Below are 15,764 nucleotides of genomic sequence, written 5' to 3'. Positions count from 1 at the left end.
CTTTTTTTAAAGAGCATTGGTGCCATTAGCCTAGGAAGCTGCTTGTTTTGTTTGAAGGCCTGTTCCCCAAAAGGTTAGTATTATGCCATCAGCAGATTTATTTCAGAGAATGTTGTAGGGAGAATCAGCCTCTAAACGTCCCACCAAGTCTCTCTACCAAACCTCCCCCACCCAAAAAAAGACAAAAGCCTCTGGGAAAAACCCCAGAGAAAGAATGCATCTTCAAGTTTGTGGAAAGTAATAAGTTTCACAATAGCCATCTTCACTTGCAGTCTTTCCATTCCTCCTTTTCTTTTTCCACTCTGTCCTTCAATTCCAATGTGTCTTGGGACTTGCTAGATAGATAGATAGATAGATAGATAGATAGATAGATAGATAGATAGATAGATAGATAGATAGATAGATAGATATGTGTGTGTGTGTGTGTGTGTGTGTGTGTGTGTGTGTATCATAGCAGCCCTCTCCCACAGACTTTAGGAGTGATATATGTTTTAACAGTTAACCATGAGAACTATCCTATTATGATATGGCCTCCGTTTATTACAGGGGGAAAGTCTTTGGGTATATACCAACATGGAGTACTTTTGGAAAGGAAAAATGGAAGAAGTGGAAGGTAAGTGTCACTCAAGGAAAACCATGGAATATTATCAAAGGATTAGAAGAGGAGGGGGGCAATTACCTGACTGAAAGGGAAAAGTCCCCCTTGTTCTTCCGGCTGGGCCGAGCCAGAAAGCTGCCATGAATTCCTCGTGCTTTGAGTAAGGCCTCAGCATCTATGCCGCTCAGGTCACGATGAAACCACCTGCTTGGTGGAAAGAAAAGTAAAAAAAAGAAAGACATCAAAAGGGGGGGGGGAATGGAGTAGACTATGTAAGTGTGATCCTATATAGAGCTCACAAGACAGATATCTCCATCCTCTACCACAATTCAGAAAGTGGACAATGGTTTTCCTTCACTCTCTCTCCCCTGCCCCAACAGCACTGACTCCCACTAGCATGTTCATAATTTAGAATTAACAACAAATTAATGAGGTTCAACCAGTGCAGATGAACCAAAGTAGGCTGACCCTTCAGTTCATCTGGAATACAGCTTTCAGATGCAGTCAGTTCACACATTCAGAGTTTGGCCATTAAGCATTATTTATTTGTTTGCTTGTTCATTTATTTATTCATTCAATTTCTATAGCCCCCCAACTCAATCAAGTGGCTCTGGATGGCATACAATTCTAAAATTCTGAAACAATTATAACAATTTAGAAGACATGAAGTCAATAAAAACATCCCCAAAATATAGTGGCAAGTAATCAAATCATCTCTGTGAAGAGAGAAAGGGTCATCAACTTTCTAACTGAGCAGAAGGGAAACATATGTAGCTAGTGAAGCTGTTCCTCCACTAATAACAAGTAGTAGGAAAAACTCTACTTGCTACACTTCTGCTAGAATGATCCTGAAGATTCAGCTGCAGTTGTTAGTTAGGCAGTGATGCTTGAAGATGTAGCCTCTGCTCCCAAATCCACACAGCCAGAGGTAACACAATGATCCGTTTGAACAACTGTCTCATATTACACACATACTCCCACAGAACATTGTCCCTCCCAGTTCAAGGAAACATTTCAAGACCTGCTTAGAAAGAAAACCTTAACCTGTAATAGTCAATCCTAAATTTTTCCTTACCTCATTATTTCCCAGGTGACCAGTGGCAAAATCAAAGGTCCAGTTAAGAAAACAATTGAAAAATTAACTGAAGTTTCTTTTAAGATGAGAATAAAAGCAAAATGAGTGTTTGATGTCTCAACCAGACTTTCCAGCTGTGAATTCTCCTTTTTTGACTCTATCCATCTACCTCATGCGTTTCCACTGCCCATCACACATTCATAGTCTGCTCCACGATCAGTCCGTGTTGGTAGGTCAGGGCAGAAAGAAGTGAGGCAAACAGGCAGTTCCAAGTTGCTGAGCACTAATACAGGAACAGGAAGCATATCTAACATCGTTGTTCTTCACTGCAAGTTGCAATGTGTGCACTTCTGCTTCTGCTTTTGGGTCCTTTTTCTCCTTCTGTCCTATCTTCCTTGCTCACAACTATTTGTCTTTCTTCCTTTTTGGGGGGAGGGAGAAAGAATTCACGATAAATGAGTGCAAGGCAGTCCATTTAATTATCACTACAGGAGAATCAACACCAGTACTAAATGCAACATAATTAAAGGCAATTATATCCCAAGAGTATGTAATCAGTGTATGTAATGTCATAAATATAAAAGATGTTGGGGAATTCAGGCCTGCAACAGAAAAAGAGAGAAAGCTTTAAACATTTCAGGTTCTATTTTCTGAATATTATTATGTGCTTCTTTCTTCCATAAGAAATCCCTTTACCACACTGCATTATTTTTCCTCATTCAATGGAATGAGGTGGAATTCATAGAGAGGTTCACCACAAAGACGTAGTCTATAGCTATATCATGCAACAATAATACTTTTTCCCACAAACTTTCTACTAGATCTGGTCCAATTTAACTCCAGCAAAGGTGTTTTTCCCTTGATGTTAATATAAAATGCCCTTTTGCTGGACCAGCTTCTTGTTTCCATTTGGGTACTTGAATGCTTACAGCTCCTTGAACAGGCCTTGTTACATGGCAGGAGAAAATTTCAATTGCTTATTTCTTCTCAAAGAAGAAAGGTTTTTCTCTAAAAGTGAAACAAAATTAAAAGGGAAAAATAAATTTGTTTTTTGAACCTCCCTGCCTAGAAGGGAGCTGCCTCGAACAAGACTTTGAGCCAAATACCCAGCATTTTAAATATATCTTTAGGCAAGATCTTGATTGCACAAAGTAAATACTAAATGATGATGTCCACTTGAAGCTGTAGAATAAAATTCATACTTAGAAAAAGAGGGAAAAGCATGCTCTTATCAAAAAAACCTGTCCACAATACAAGTCTCAAGTACAGTATTTGCAAATAGATGGACCTTTTAAGGTGTGCATGCACCTTGGCATGTGTTTTGGTCATGCCAATCACTTTCACATAATTTGCCTGCTTTCTGGTTACATAGACTCTTCAGTCTGGACAGTTTAAAAAAAAAGGGAAGAAATAATGTTGCTAGAATAAGATGACTATTACTATTATTGTTTTCATCTGAAGACTTACAGTAAAAATATTTTCGTTGAACATCAAAGCATGGGGATTGTACTCTAAACTTTGATCCTAACAGAGATAATATTTAACTCCACTAGCAGATATTTTTGGCACTGATAATAAAGCAGTGCTAATTCTGATGGCTAACTGCAAGATATAATAACTCCATAGCATGTAACTGCTCTTCTGAGTTGTGTTTATGCTGATGGCAGCTTGTGTGGGTCTGGTCCTGATCATGATGATCACATACAGGTGAAGGAAGCTTAAATTCTTAGCCCAGTCATTTGTTTTTCAAATTGACCTAGAGATATTTAGATATTTTCTTTAAAGATTCCATTAATGTCAGAAGATATATACTATAGATCCCCTCCACACATTTACACAAATGAAAATAATAATCAGTCATGCAGCTGCAGGCTAAATACAAAGCAAAGCTTGTTGGTTATCCAATTCCCCCCTCCCACCACCCCATCTTCCAGTGGCATTCCCAGGATTTCTTGCACTGTTCTGGGGAAAGTGGGGAATAGTGTTCCCAGCCATGGATACTCTCACAGAGCTCTACAACATTGCAACAAATGCTTGTGGATCAGCACACTTTTTTTTTTAACCAAAACAAAATATTTGGATCAGCTCAGGTCAAACTACTGCAGGAAACCTAGGGAGTTGCTGTATGTTCCCTGCCTTTGCCCTGCATTGCTCTTTTGCAGAGTGGCACTTGCTGGGGAAATCTGGAGAGAGGGAAAGAGGGGAAAGAGGGGGGGGAAAGAGTTTAGCTCATTTGCTACTCTTACATTTGACTTTCACCAGCTGAAGTTTAACACTTGATGGTGAAGACAAAACAAGAATAGAAAGGAGAGGACTTATCAGGCTGCATGGCACTGCATATGATTATTATCCCAGCTGGCTCTGTCTAGCAGCAATGGAAAGCTCCAATGTAATACAAAGTCTTTCCTAGCTTTGCTACCTAAGGTCTCATTGTACACTAAGTCAGGATTTTCCAGTGTTTGGGGCCTGAAACTTCTAAGTGCACTGGCAAAAAAGGACGTTGTGACTTTTCCCACTCAACAGAAGATGGCTGCCTACAAACCAATTACTGCAATGCTCTTTACCACACTGCACAGAGGATGCTCAGCTCATTATCAACAAGTGAACATTCACCTAGCAAAAGGACAGAGCCACAGCACTAGGATTGGTTTTCTAGGAAGCTTATGAAGGCCTTTAGGTTCCAGTGAGTTTTTGGAACTAAAAACATTGCTGGAGATTGGTGCTTTGCTCAACGGTGTCTTTAGATAAACCAATGTTTTGATGTAAAGAATCAATCAGGTTCTCTTGGCAGGTACTAAGAGATGCTGTTCTGCATTTTCAGCTATCAGGTAGGGAAAGCTGTCTGACCTTCAAGATGCAATTCTTCAAATTTTCTGCGTCCCTTCTCACATTCTCTGTCCTGTGGAGAAGTCTGCTCTTCGGCTTGCTTAGGGCCAAAAGAACAGTGACTGCTGGGTAAGACATACCTACTGTACATGATGGAGTCTTGCCTAAAGTAAGACAAGGTAGCAGTGGATTTTCTGGAAGGAAAACAGAGAGGACAGACAGCAGATGCAAGGATTCATAGATGAATTTGCAAATCACCCTCCAGCTCTATTTATTATTTATCTTGGTGCTTTTAAAAGTTAGCAATATTATAATCAATTGATTTGGTTGCCTTAGAAATGAAAATAGTACTGAAAATACTATAAGGTTAAGTTACACACATCTTACAGTCTTTGATATTTTGACTCTACTACTAAACAGCATTGTTATGAGGGTTTCTACATTTCAATACACCACAAAATTTTCCTATTCTTTTAAAACATCAAGATACAATAAACCTATTTTATTTACACTTAATCTTCAACTTTATCATCATTGTTTTTAATATTACCACTTAACTATTTCCTATCAAGAATCCACAAACTCTGAACTTGGTTTTTACAATAGTTAAATAATGATTGAAACTACTGGTAAAAATCAGCTTTATATCCTGAAATTGTTCTGATCACATTGCCAGCCCCACCATTCTATGCTTACGCGCATGCAAAATTAAGCCTTCGTGCATTCAGTGGGCTTACCTCCAGGAAAGTCCATATCATTTATATCACTATTAACTACAACAGCTGGCTTACTATAGTGCATTGCCATTAGCTATTAAGGGGGAAATGGAACACCTGCATTTGACCATTTGCATGTTGACACCAGTTGGAGAAAGAATTGTATAGATCCTTTGTTCTTGCTAATTACAGACATGATAAAAACAGAAGCCCACATTGAAAAAACCTTCACTGCTACGTTCTTATTACACTGAAGCAGAAGAGCTGAAAGTTACCTGGTGGAGCTAGCAGTCTCTGCCCTAGTAGAATAGGTATAGTGGAAGGAGGCTGAATTCAGAAAGCTGCTCCCAATACAAAAGACTTCGTTCTTTCCCCTGCTAAATGTCTTCCTGAACTGGAGTTAATAAGCACCCAGGAGGTTACAGGGAGAGGAAGAGGCTGAACCTGAGACAAGCAGCAGGTAACCAAGGGAGGGGCCGTTTGCTTCTCCGCCCCATTGACCTACCGGGAGGCCCTCCCTGGGTAGATCTGGAAAGCCGGGGGAAAAAAAGTTCAGTTCATCCCTGAGCCAGTTGCCGGATGGACTATGTGGCCTGCCTTCCTCGAAACATATCAGTTTTGACATTTTTTTAAACTCGGAGGACTTTCACTGTTTTCACTTCACTGTAGATGTACTTGTGTATTTATTAACTCATCTGCTAACTTTGGCTCACTAACTGACTTGCAATAGGAAGGAAGTTTCTTTCCATTAAACAGTTTTTTTGTCTCTTGGCATATAGGAATGTGTCCAAGACTGTAATCGCCAGCTTAAACTATAGGCGGGATGGCGTTCTTTGTTTTCTACTGAATTATAATTTTGTGCACACTCTTCTTAGCAGTTATGAATCCATCTCCTTCTGTACTCGAAGGTTAGAGAAGCAGCCCTGGTTGTTCTAAGAAAAGCATACGGAATACTTTTTGAAATACTTTGAACTGAATTTTTACTTTTATTCCTCACCATTCCACAGGACTGAGCACATGATGCTACCCTAAACGCAGTCAGAAATGTCTGATCTCTAGTTGTCAATTGAGAGATGTGAGAAAAAGCTCAACAGAGCCCTCTAGCAATGTGAGCCCCCAAGTGCAGGCAAAAGCTTTGCTGGCTGAGGAATTCTGGGAGTTGAAGTCCACAAGTCTTAAAGTTGCCAAGGTTGATGACCCCTGCTGTAGATACCCATCTATGGATAAATCAAACCCAATTTGAGGTGTATATTTGAACTAAAATTTCTCAGTTTATTCGTTATATACAATAATTCAAATTATTGATGATTAATAACTATTGATTAGCTGTACCATTGCTCAGAACGTTTTCAGGTGACAGACAACAGTGTGCTTTCTTATGATAGATGGATATCCCAAGCAAAATGCCCCCCCCCCCAATCTCATGAAATTTTGTGGGTTCACAGGTTTTGGCTACTTCAGGAGATTCAACTATTTAATTTATAAAAAATAGAGTTCTAAAGGCACCATCCTAGATGAGGTATTGCCACCCTTTCGGCTCATAACAAGAGTTCTCAATTTCCTGGGTGAATAAAAGGAAACTTTTGTTCAATGAGCATGTTTATATTATAGAATTAACTATGAATTTAGACGTCATGAGAAAACATAACATGACTGATTTTCATTCCCACTTCCATGTTTTATGACTAAAATGTGTTTCATAAACTCATCCAATTGGGGCTCATTGAATAAATTATGGCTAAACAATATCAATTAGATATAGCAATGATTACCAAGTTGGACAGCTTTAGAAGGGATCTAAGCATTCAGGGATATCTATTACACAGGGGTCAGAAAAGTCAAGTTGTGACAGTGCACTCAAAGCCGCCTCTTTTTTATATGCATGACAGCCCCCCCCCCCCAAAAGGCAAGGCTTCAATTGCACAATTGCAGCCACCATCTTGGCACTCCCACTGAAGAACATGAGCAGTGATTGTTCTCTCTAAAGCAGCATCCCTCTCAGCACACTGGCTGAGGAATTCTGGGAGAGAAGCCCAGGCATTTTAAAGTTGCCAAGGGTGAGAACACTGCTCTTAAAATTGTCAATAAGGGACACTGATGCTGTTATCCTCCAGTATCTGGTTTGTTGATTGTACAGGACAGCAACTAAGTGAACCATTGCAGTGGTCCCGGGCTTTTATTTTGCTCACTCTCTGGAGCCTGCAAGGGGGTTCTTAATCTGATTAGCTCAGTGGCTGTGGTAAATTTAATCCTCTCCACTTTTTTTCTCAGTGTGAATACACCTTAACTGGCTACCTGGCCACAACAGGCCTCTCTTCACATGCATTTTTTTGTGTTTAATGATGCAATAACAAGCATCCCTGACTGCCCTATTGTCTACCAGCAATGTTGGATGAGTAGCTAATTGCCAGGCTGGGTGGGTAACAATTTCTCTTCACAAATTTACTGGAAAGTGTATTTGTTGCTGGTTTACTATAAATATTTGAAGCAGAACTGTGTATTACTCTCATGCAAACCTCTCACGGGTTTTTTAATAAGGTAATTGTCAGAAGAAGTAATGTTCTGTAATCACCTTAGCTGGAGGGGGGGGGAGAACAAAGAGAGCCAGTTTGGTGTTGTGGTGAAGGTGTTGGCCTAGAAACCAGCAGACTCTGTGTTCTAGTCCTGCCTTAGGCGTGAAAGCTGGCTGGGTGACGTGGGCTAGTCACTCTCTCAGCCCAACTCTCTTCAGGGCTGCTCTTGACAACAAAATAGAAGAAGGAAGGCGTATTATACTGTATGTTTGCCACCTTGAGTTACTTATAAAATAATAAACGTAGGATTAAAAAAATGTAATAAAGCCAATCAATACCTTGGTCTGTGAGTAGAAAGTCTGAACGGGGAGGAAGGAAAGAGCTGGATTTGTTTCAGTTGGGTCTCTCTTATACAGTCAGTTGATCAGCAATTGTTCTGGAGAAAGAATTTTTAAATCGCTTCGTTTTCATTGTTGTTTTGCTTTTAATTATCAATAAGCTGCTTTGCTGGGGTTTGTATTCTGAACAGAGGGATTTTAATTGCAATAAATAATAAGGCGCCAGGCTAGAAACTGGCTGACCGTGAGTGGTAGTCTCACCTAAACCATGAAACCAGCTGGGCCATTCATTCTTTCTCAGCCCTGGGAAGAAGGCAGTAGCAAATTATGTCTGAAATCTTGTCAAGAAAATTAAAGAGGCTAGTCCAGGCATTTACTAAGAGTCAACACTGAATCCCCAAAAATGTATCTTTGGGGATGTATATATCAACAGTTGTATCAGCTACTGCTGAAGCAAATGCTTAGAAATGGCCATGAATCTTGAGGCCACAGGATGATAAATGATAAAGTGTTAACTGTTTACACATACTTTCAGGCAAGAAGGATGGTCAACGTTCAATTTTCAGTGTCTCAGAATATGAATAGAGCAAATGTCAGAAATCCCGTTTGTAGCTTTTTAATTTTGATATTTTCAGAATTGAATTTGGACTCCAACATGTCAGTCCAATTTCCCTGTTGCAAAGCACAGGAAAATTATGAAAATACTATGAAATGTGGATGAACAGACTAAGATCTGACATTCATTAAAATATGTATTTTAGCAACTTGAAAAAGCTGGCACAGAAACTCTCATCAAAAATATGGTGGGACGTATTTACAGAAAGTTTTTATTCACAAGCACAACAAAATATTAAGAACTATAGAAAAAAGTCAAAACACCTCCTCTTCCATGATAGCAAAAGAAAACAATGCCCAAGTTCCAGCCAAGCTAAGACCGGTGTGGAAATATATAAAAATAATACAGGTCCCACCAGAGGCTGCCTGCTTCATGATGTGGCCACCCCACCTCCTGCCCCAGCTCCATGGGGAGGTAGAGTCATTGGAGGCAGAAACATAGACTTCAGCTTCCCAGACATGCTTGCAATTTCAGGATCCTGAGACTCGTATGATTTTATCAATCTGGCAAACTTTAGGACACCTAGAAAAGTGGGGGAAAAACGGTATTGGTAAGACAGCTCTGATACCACACAGCTTTTCTTATAATCCCTGTGGACTGTGTAATACAATCCAGGATGGGTAACTTTCTTCAAGGGCTACATAGATTTTCCCTGTCATGGATATGTTATCTTTTTCATTCATAAAAAGAAAAAAACAGAAATACCTTCTTCCCCTTTTGCTGCTAATTTTCTTGACTTGATCATGAAGAGAGTCCAGGAGCACAAAAAAAAATGGGTCTATGATGTTTGCAGCCCATGAGTTGATCATTTATAATGCTACAGTTTATATATATATATATTTGTATACCACCCAGGGTCCCTCTGTGAGAGAGACGGGCAGGTTCTAAATTTGATAAATATAAAGACTGCCGTGGCCCAGATCATTGGACGTGCTGAATAACCAAGCACAACAGCTAAATCAGCCTCTCCCTGCCCCTGCCAATTAATTCAGTCCTGAACTTACCTTCCCCATCATTACTGAAACCATAAGCTTTGATCACATCCTGTTGTATCTGGGTAGCCACAGGAAGCAGGAATTGAAGCATCTTCCCCATGTCATTGCAGGCATTGTCCCTGGCTTCCTCCAGGCGCTGAGCATTTTCCGGAGATCCAAATGCCTTGATCACTTCCGCCAAAACCACTAAACAGACAGTAGAAATGTTGTACTGTATTACAATTCCCACCAGCTGAAGTTGCATACTTGAATGGCAGCCTTTGCATTTCATTCTCCTCTGAGCAAACAGCCATCTTGAGACAACCAGGGATGGTTTAAAGCAGTGTTTTTCAAACTCAGCAACTTTTATGATATTTGGACTTCAACTTCCAGAATTCCCAGACGGCATCCCCAGGAGTTGAAGCATGAGATAAGCAATAGCGTCCAACTCCTATTGTAGCAATACCACAGTACAGTATTAAGGACAAGCATTACTGGGGAATGCTAGAAGATGCTATAGAATAGATTATTGGGAGGAAATTAGCCACAATGTGGTTCACAGAAAATACCTTGTGGGCCATAATGATACAGACTTGATCAAAACATTAAAAAACATTGTTTCACTTTTATAAAAAAAAGTAACTGTTTTCAAAAGTGTGCAGTTAAAAAGATAAGGTAAGGAAGATGTTGGAAGGATACATTAAGACAAGACTTTATTTGATCCTGTCCAGGCCTAGCCACAGGGTTATTTGTTACATGCAAATAATAATATTCCAAGTTTTATTGTGAAGCTCCTAGTCACTATGCGAGATAGATTGGTATATAAATGATAGACAAATACATTTATAAAAAGAGGTTTAGGACCAAAAATCATGTCTGATTGTTCACTAAAAATATTTTCCTTTAATCCAAGCAGCAGTTCTCTCACAAATTGATTTTTGAAGGGAAGAAAAAAGGTTCTATACACTTTTTGGAAAAGTGTATTTTCAGCTGGCAATCAGCTATTTCTCAAACTGTAGGCAGAACTCCAGGATCTGGGACCCGGAGGAGCACCATTTTTAAAAACCTGATTAGGTTGCACAGGCAGAGTAAGAGCACCATTTGCAAAACTTGCTGAAGACTCCGATCCTTTGTCTGCACAAGCCACAGGGGGGAGTTGTGGTACCCAAAATTAAAACCCATGATTTCTAGATTTAAACCTTAAAGACCGAAATGGCCTATTTCTTATCCAATGAAATCATTCCCTCTACTGTCGCGCAAATCCCCCTTTAAGGGACGACGGACCCCTGATGTATTTTCCAGCCGCCTCCTTAGCGTGCCTGCTGCATCTGTGATGGGCAGGGCGCTCTTCTCTCGCGCTCTTGACTTGGGCAGGGTTCAGCCCGAGCACCAACGCCAATGACAGCGGCAGAAAAATGTGGGCCAGAGCTTTGTGGGCGGCGGGACCGGGGGGGGGGAGGGAGAAGAAGAAAGCTGTCCCCACGCAAGAGGATCCCTGCTGTTGCAACTGCCGTGTCTGTCAGCAGCCCCTTGGCATGCTAACGTTCCCTCGAAATCTGCTCCGCTTTGCCGGCTCACCTTTGGCCTGCTCCGCGCTTAAGGAAACCGGCGGGGCCTGGGCCGAAGCAGCCGGGGGGCGCTGCAGGCTCGACATGCGGTGGACCGAGAGGGGAAAAGCAGCAGAGGCTCTAACGGCGGGATGGGCGGCGCACCTCTTCCGCGCGGCCGCCTGCAAAGTGCTCCCGCTCCAGCGCCGGGCAGGGCCGCTCCCTACCCCGGCAGAGAGGCGCCCCCTCCTCGTGCTCCTGCAAAGGCACTCGGCAGCCCTCCAGGACCCTCCTCCTCGGCTCAGAAACCCGCCTCTCCGCTTTCCCACTTCCGGGCTGCAAAGCAGAGGGGAGGCAGAGGCGCTCGGCTTTGGGGGGTCTCAACTCGCCGAAGGAAGCTCGCTCCTTGCGGCTACGCCCGGCTCTCTTTTTAATCCGGGTTAAAAAAAGAAAGAAAGAAAGAAAGAAATCGGGGAGAACGGGCACAAAGCGGAATAGCCATGTGAAGCCTTTGCTTTGTGGTCATTCCCTGGAGGGAAGTATTTCGAGATGACATTCCAAGCGGGGAGGACGAGCCTTGAAAAGAAACAAGTTGGCTTCTCTCTCTCTCTCTCTTTTTATTTAAAAAAAAAGGTGTTTCTTCGTTTTCTTCCATATCGCTGGCATGAGGCTCACGCTGTAGGCTGAACAGGAGATGGTCGGCTTGGATGGCCGTTCTAGGGCCGCATTTACACACATCACACCATCTCGTAGTAATCCGGTTGCTGGAGTTTGCACAAAATAAGCCACTTCCCTGGTTATTGCGAAAACACCCCAAATAAGCGGGTGGGCTGTAGCATTTTAATGGACTACAACAGTGTTTCCCAAACTTGACAATTTTAAGGCATGAGGACTTCAACTCCCAGAATTCCACAGCCAGCAACGCTGGCTGTGGAATTCTGGGAGTCGAAGTCCACATGCCTTAAAATTGTCAAGTTTGGGAAACACTGGACTACAAGTTAGGGAATTCTTCGTAGGCACGCTGTACGTTTTACTCATAAAATTACTGAACAAGTTTAGGACTCTTGGTAGTGTTTTTTTTTTTTTCGGAGGCAAATTGCAATGGCTTACTATGCAAGGTTGTTACACAGATGATTAAAATGCTACACCCAAAAGTTACTTCTGCTTTGACTTCATAAATGTTGCAGCTTTAAACTGAAGTCACCTTCGAGTCGAGATCGACCGCTACTAATAAGCATTGACATTTCCGTGCCTTTTCTTGGCATCAATAAGGCCGTCCGTGCTGCCTTTGAGGATGTTAATTTCCCTTCTACGGCCCTGTAATTCCAAGGAGATCCACCATCCACCTTGTGACGAAACGTAACCCGTTTTGCACTTCCTGGGAAACGAAGCAGGATAGCCAGCGCGTGCAGCTTTCACGCTCACATTGTTTGGGGCGACTGACCGAGACATACAAAAAATTCCAACAACAAAAGCACTTCGCAGTCGTTTAATTTCTTACATAGATACATCTTATTTTGACGAAATTTGGGAGGCTCTCCGCCACAGCAGAAAGCCTTCTAGACAAATACAAAAAGAGCTGAAGTCACTGAGATGGAAGGGCGCGCGGCATTCATCCACGGAGAACAGAATACGTTTCAGGTGTTGGTGAATAAAATACGAAAGCGCACTCTGTCCCACCGCTGGCAGTATAAAAGCAATTATATAAAAACACAAGACCGCCACCGTATTTCCTGCGGGAGTTATGTATTTATTCCTTAAAATTAAGCTTTGGGCCTCGTAAAAGCCGTATGCTAAAGAGATCGTTTTTATTGGCCAGAGTTTAAGACCGCGCCCCGCCAATGACGGAACAGAAAGGAGGGGAAAGCCGGAAAGAGGGCTCCGAACTTTGAAACGGCCGGAAGGAGTTGCAGTTTGGCTATTTCCGTGAGGAAGCCGAGCTGCTCTGGCCATATCGTTCCCCCTTTGGTGTCTCGACCTCAAGCAAAGCAGAGAAAGATTGGGAAAACAGCGAAATCATTTTTGGGGAGCTAGTAGGTTGAGGTTTTTGAATGGGCGCTTCACGCTAGGAAATCAGTACCTTCTAGTGTGTGCAGTTTCATATACACGCCCTGTGTCTTGAGTGTTTCTAATCCTCTAAGCCGGAGGATCTGCCCTATGAAGACAAATGGCACAAAGTATCAAATTTCACTTCATGCCAACCTCTTGCTTTGTCCAGATATGCCATTATCTCTTTGCCACCTATGGCAGATAGCTGGGCATTTGTGCCCACTCGCAGCTGCATACTTACTCCATTTGAAGCACCTTTGACGCATTAATTTCCCTAGCTCAGGCCTGCTAATAAAGCATGTCTTTATATTGTGAAGGAAGTAGAGCTTCAACAAAAGCTACTTACACTCCAAAGAATGTGATTCCAGCCAAGTATTTTACAGACGCTCTGAAATTAAAAGTAATTAAGTATGGCCTCATCCCTTTAATCTCTTGCACTTTTTCTCTGCTAGCAATGGAGAAAATGTCCACTGTCTTTCCCAATTCTTGCTGATATTTCATCACCAACTTAAAAGACTTATGCTAAAGTGATCAGTATTTCACAAATCTCATTGTTGGGCATCTGCATACTGAATATGGTTGTTAAAAGATACTACTGGGAAAAAAGCTATAACTCCTATTTCTGGTGCTTCATTCCCTCACCTGGGCAAGGATTTTCTCTACATGATGGAAAAGTGTCTTATACGCATAAAATCAATGTTCAGGATGCCATGAACAGGATCCCACAAGTCAAACGTGCATACAGGTGACCAAGTCATGCTCTCTCACATGTGCACTCCTCTACTATAGACTGAATAGAATGAATCCTTGATAAAATCATAAGGTGCTGCAATTATCCAAGGTGCTAATTTCAAGAACTCCATGCAATTGCCAAAACACAAGGATCTACTGAGCTGCAAAAATAGTGGAAAAAGATATTAAAAGTATATTCCACTCCAGCAGAGAATAACAGATCCTGTTTTCAAGGTATCTTTTTTCATTTCCCTACTTTGCAACAAAATAGGGAATGTAATTTTAAAATCTTGATTACTTGATAATAATAGCCCCTGGGCATGCAGAAAGCAAACATTAAAACATTTTAGAAGCCTTTTGGGGGGGGGCTGGTTTTGTTCTTTAAGAGCTGCATTTATATATAAATTAGTGTGTGTGTGTGCACGCGCGCACGCGGATGCGTGCATCTGCACACCCACGTGCGTACTGGGTGGAACTAGTTGTGTAGGGAGATTCTTCTCCCATAATTGACTTTCTTTTAATGTTCTTATGTAAATATATATATATGAGGACAGATCAAGATATACAACTGTGAAATTAGACACACACATGGGGAGATCAAGGATTCACAAATTGCTACGCAAAACTGCCACGTCTAACGGGATGTGCATGAGTACATCAACTGGAATGGGTGAAAGGAAAAGGAGCAGTTGCCATCGGAGACAGTTTCAACCATGCTTTGCACTGTTTGGCCATATTAATCTCTCTCACCAATAAAACGAGAGGGAAACACACTGTTGTCATTCCACAGTATTTTCCAGAATCACCAAAGTTCTCTCAATGCATGGATAAAAAGGCAGCTGCTCTCTTGAAACCATTTTGTGGTGCTATGCACCTCTTAGCTTGGCCCAGTCTTTCAAGGGTTGAAGAGGAACATGAAAATGCCTTCTTGAAAGTCTGATAATGTAGAGCTCCTCAAAACCATCTGGTTGTCAAGGTACAAAAAAGAGAGGCATGTTTAGCCCCATTATGCTTTTAGTGACATCCACCTTAGGACTAGAGAGTGGTGGTGGTGGTGGTGGTGGGGACATGGTAGGGAGAAAAGGAATGCATGATAATTCATACCTTTTCTTATTGAAACAAGGGAACGTTGAGCCATTTGTCCAAAATCCTTTTTCTGATGTTTCATATTTTCCCTTGTACTACCCTTCTCCCTCCCACCACGGTTGTTTGGATTTGTTGAATGATTTAGGGAATTGTGTCACTAGGTAGCTTCTCCCTCATCCAAGGTTTGATGAGTTGGTTTTCTTCTTGAAGAAGAAGCAGCAACAAAGGATAATGACATCATTGTGGGGAATGGGTCCATTTAAAGGGGCTTGTCACTTTCTTTTTTCAGGTGACTGTATAAACAAGGAAGAATGGAGGGGAAAGAGTGAACACAACATCATTAAGTTGCATAGTTAAAAAAACATCTCTATGTAATATAATAGGCTATGTAATAATGGGTGTTGAGAAAACAATAAATGACAAACCCACAAAAATAAAAGGCTTGTTTGAAAAGTAAATTAAATAACAAATAAACTATTCTGATCCTAAGATAGTATTCCCGTAAATACCTGGATGAACAGGCATATCTTCAACTGTGGCCTGAAATAAGATAGTGTAAAAATCAGTCCAATACCTATTGGGGGAGAGTTAGCTGCCATCCATTCTACCAGCCTTTAGTTGTGCCCCAAACCTGCAACTTTTAGTTCTTTCTTCTTCCTGCAGCAGCAACTGCCATAGAAAATAAAACAGTCTT

General features: G+C 41.5%; 3 protein-coding genes and 1 non-coding gene across 14 annotated transcripts in view; all 4 read right to left on the bottom strand.

The window, feature by feature from the left end:
* PTPN6 (protein tyrosine phosphatase non-receptor type 6) overlaps positions 1–8,155 on the bottom strand; it is a 37,953-nt gene extending 29,798 nt beyond the window's left edge. The window contains exons 1-4 of one of the 8 annotated variants that reach the window (XM_039338773.1): positions 8,067–8,136; positions 4,640–4,693; positions 1,674–2,094; positions 680–805 (exon numbers count right to left, since the gene is read on the bottom strand). In XM_039338773.1, coding sequence (XP_039194707.1) covers positions 680–805; positions 1,674–1,678 — 131 coding nt within the window. In that variant the 5' untranslated portion in view covers positions 1,679–2,094; positions 4,640–4,693; positions 8,067–8,136. Of the gene's footprint in view, positions 1–679; positions 806–1,673; positions 2,276–4,639; positions 4,694–5,490; positions 6,196–8,066 lie in introns of those variants that run through there. The other 7 variants (XM_039338769.1, XM_039338771.1, XM_039338774.1 and 4 more) reach the window with 7 other exon arrangements.
* Positions 8,156–8,870: 715 nt separating this feature from the next.
* On the bottom strand, positions 8,871–11,591 carry CUNH12orf57 (chromosome unknown C12orf57 homolog). 2 transcript variants are annotated; one of them, XM_039338778.1, is made up of 4 exons: positions 11,235–11,591; positions 9,687–9,863; positions 9,388–9,418; positions 9,062–9,204 (listed from the first exon to the last, which is right to left on the bottom strand). In XM_039338778.1, exons 1-4 carry the CDS (start codon positions 11,308–11,310, stop codon positions 9,153–9,155), a joined length of 336 nt encoding a protein of 111 aa, XP_039194712.1. In that variant the 5' UTR covers positions 11,311–11,591; the 3' UTR covers positions 9,062–9,152. The 2 variants fall into 2 exon arrangements, with proteins under 2 accessions (XP_039194711.1, XP_039194712.1); XM_039338777.1 differs by lacking the exon at positions 9,388–9,418 and having other exon boundaries at positions 8,871–9,204; positions 11,235–11,538.
* Positions 11,592–12,676: 1,085 nt separating this feature from the next.
* The window catches only part of ATN1 (atrophin 1), a 58,249-nt gene continuing 55,161 nt past the window's right edge, over positions 12,677–15,764 (bottom strand). For 2 of the 3 annotated variants that reach the window (XM_039338767.1, XM_039338766.1), the window contains 2 exons: positions 15,645–15,739; positions 12,677–15,363 (listed from right to left, as the gene is read on the bottom strand). In XM_039338767.1, the coding sequence (XP_039194701.1) occupies positions 15,685–15,739 (55 nt within the window). In that variant the 3' untranslated portion in view covers positions 12,677–15,363; positions 15,645–15,684. The remainder of the gene's footprint in view (positions 15,364–15,644; positions 15,740–15,764) is intronic. The other variant, XM_039338768.1, reaches the window with a different exon arrangement.
* Positions 12,734–12,794, bottom strand: LOC120306131. Its single transcript, XR_005556177.1, has one exon. It is a non-coding gene; the product is annotated as a U7 small nuclear RNA (small nuclear RNA).

This window comes from Crotalus tigris, unplaced genomic scaffold (genome assembly GCF_016545835.1).
Source record: "Crotalus tigris isolate CLP2741 ecotype Arizona unplaced genomic scaffold, ASM1654583v1 scf7180000017716.2861928, whole genome shotgun sequence".
Taxonomy (NCBI): Eukaryota; Metazoa; Chordata; class Lepidosauria; order Squamata; family Viperidae; genus Crotalus; species Crotalus tigris.
Note: the sequence above shows the minus strand (reverse complement) of the source record. Positions and strands in the feature narration are given on the sequence as shown.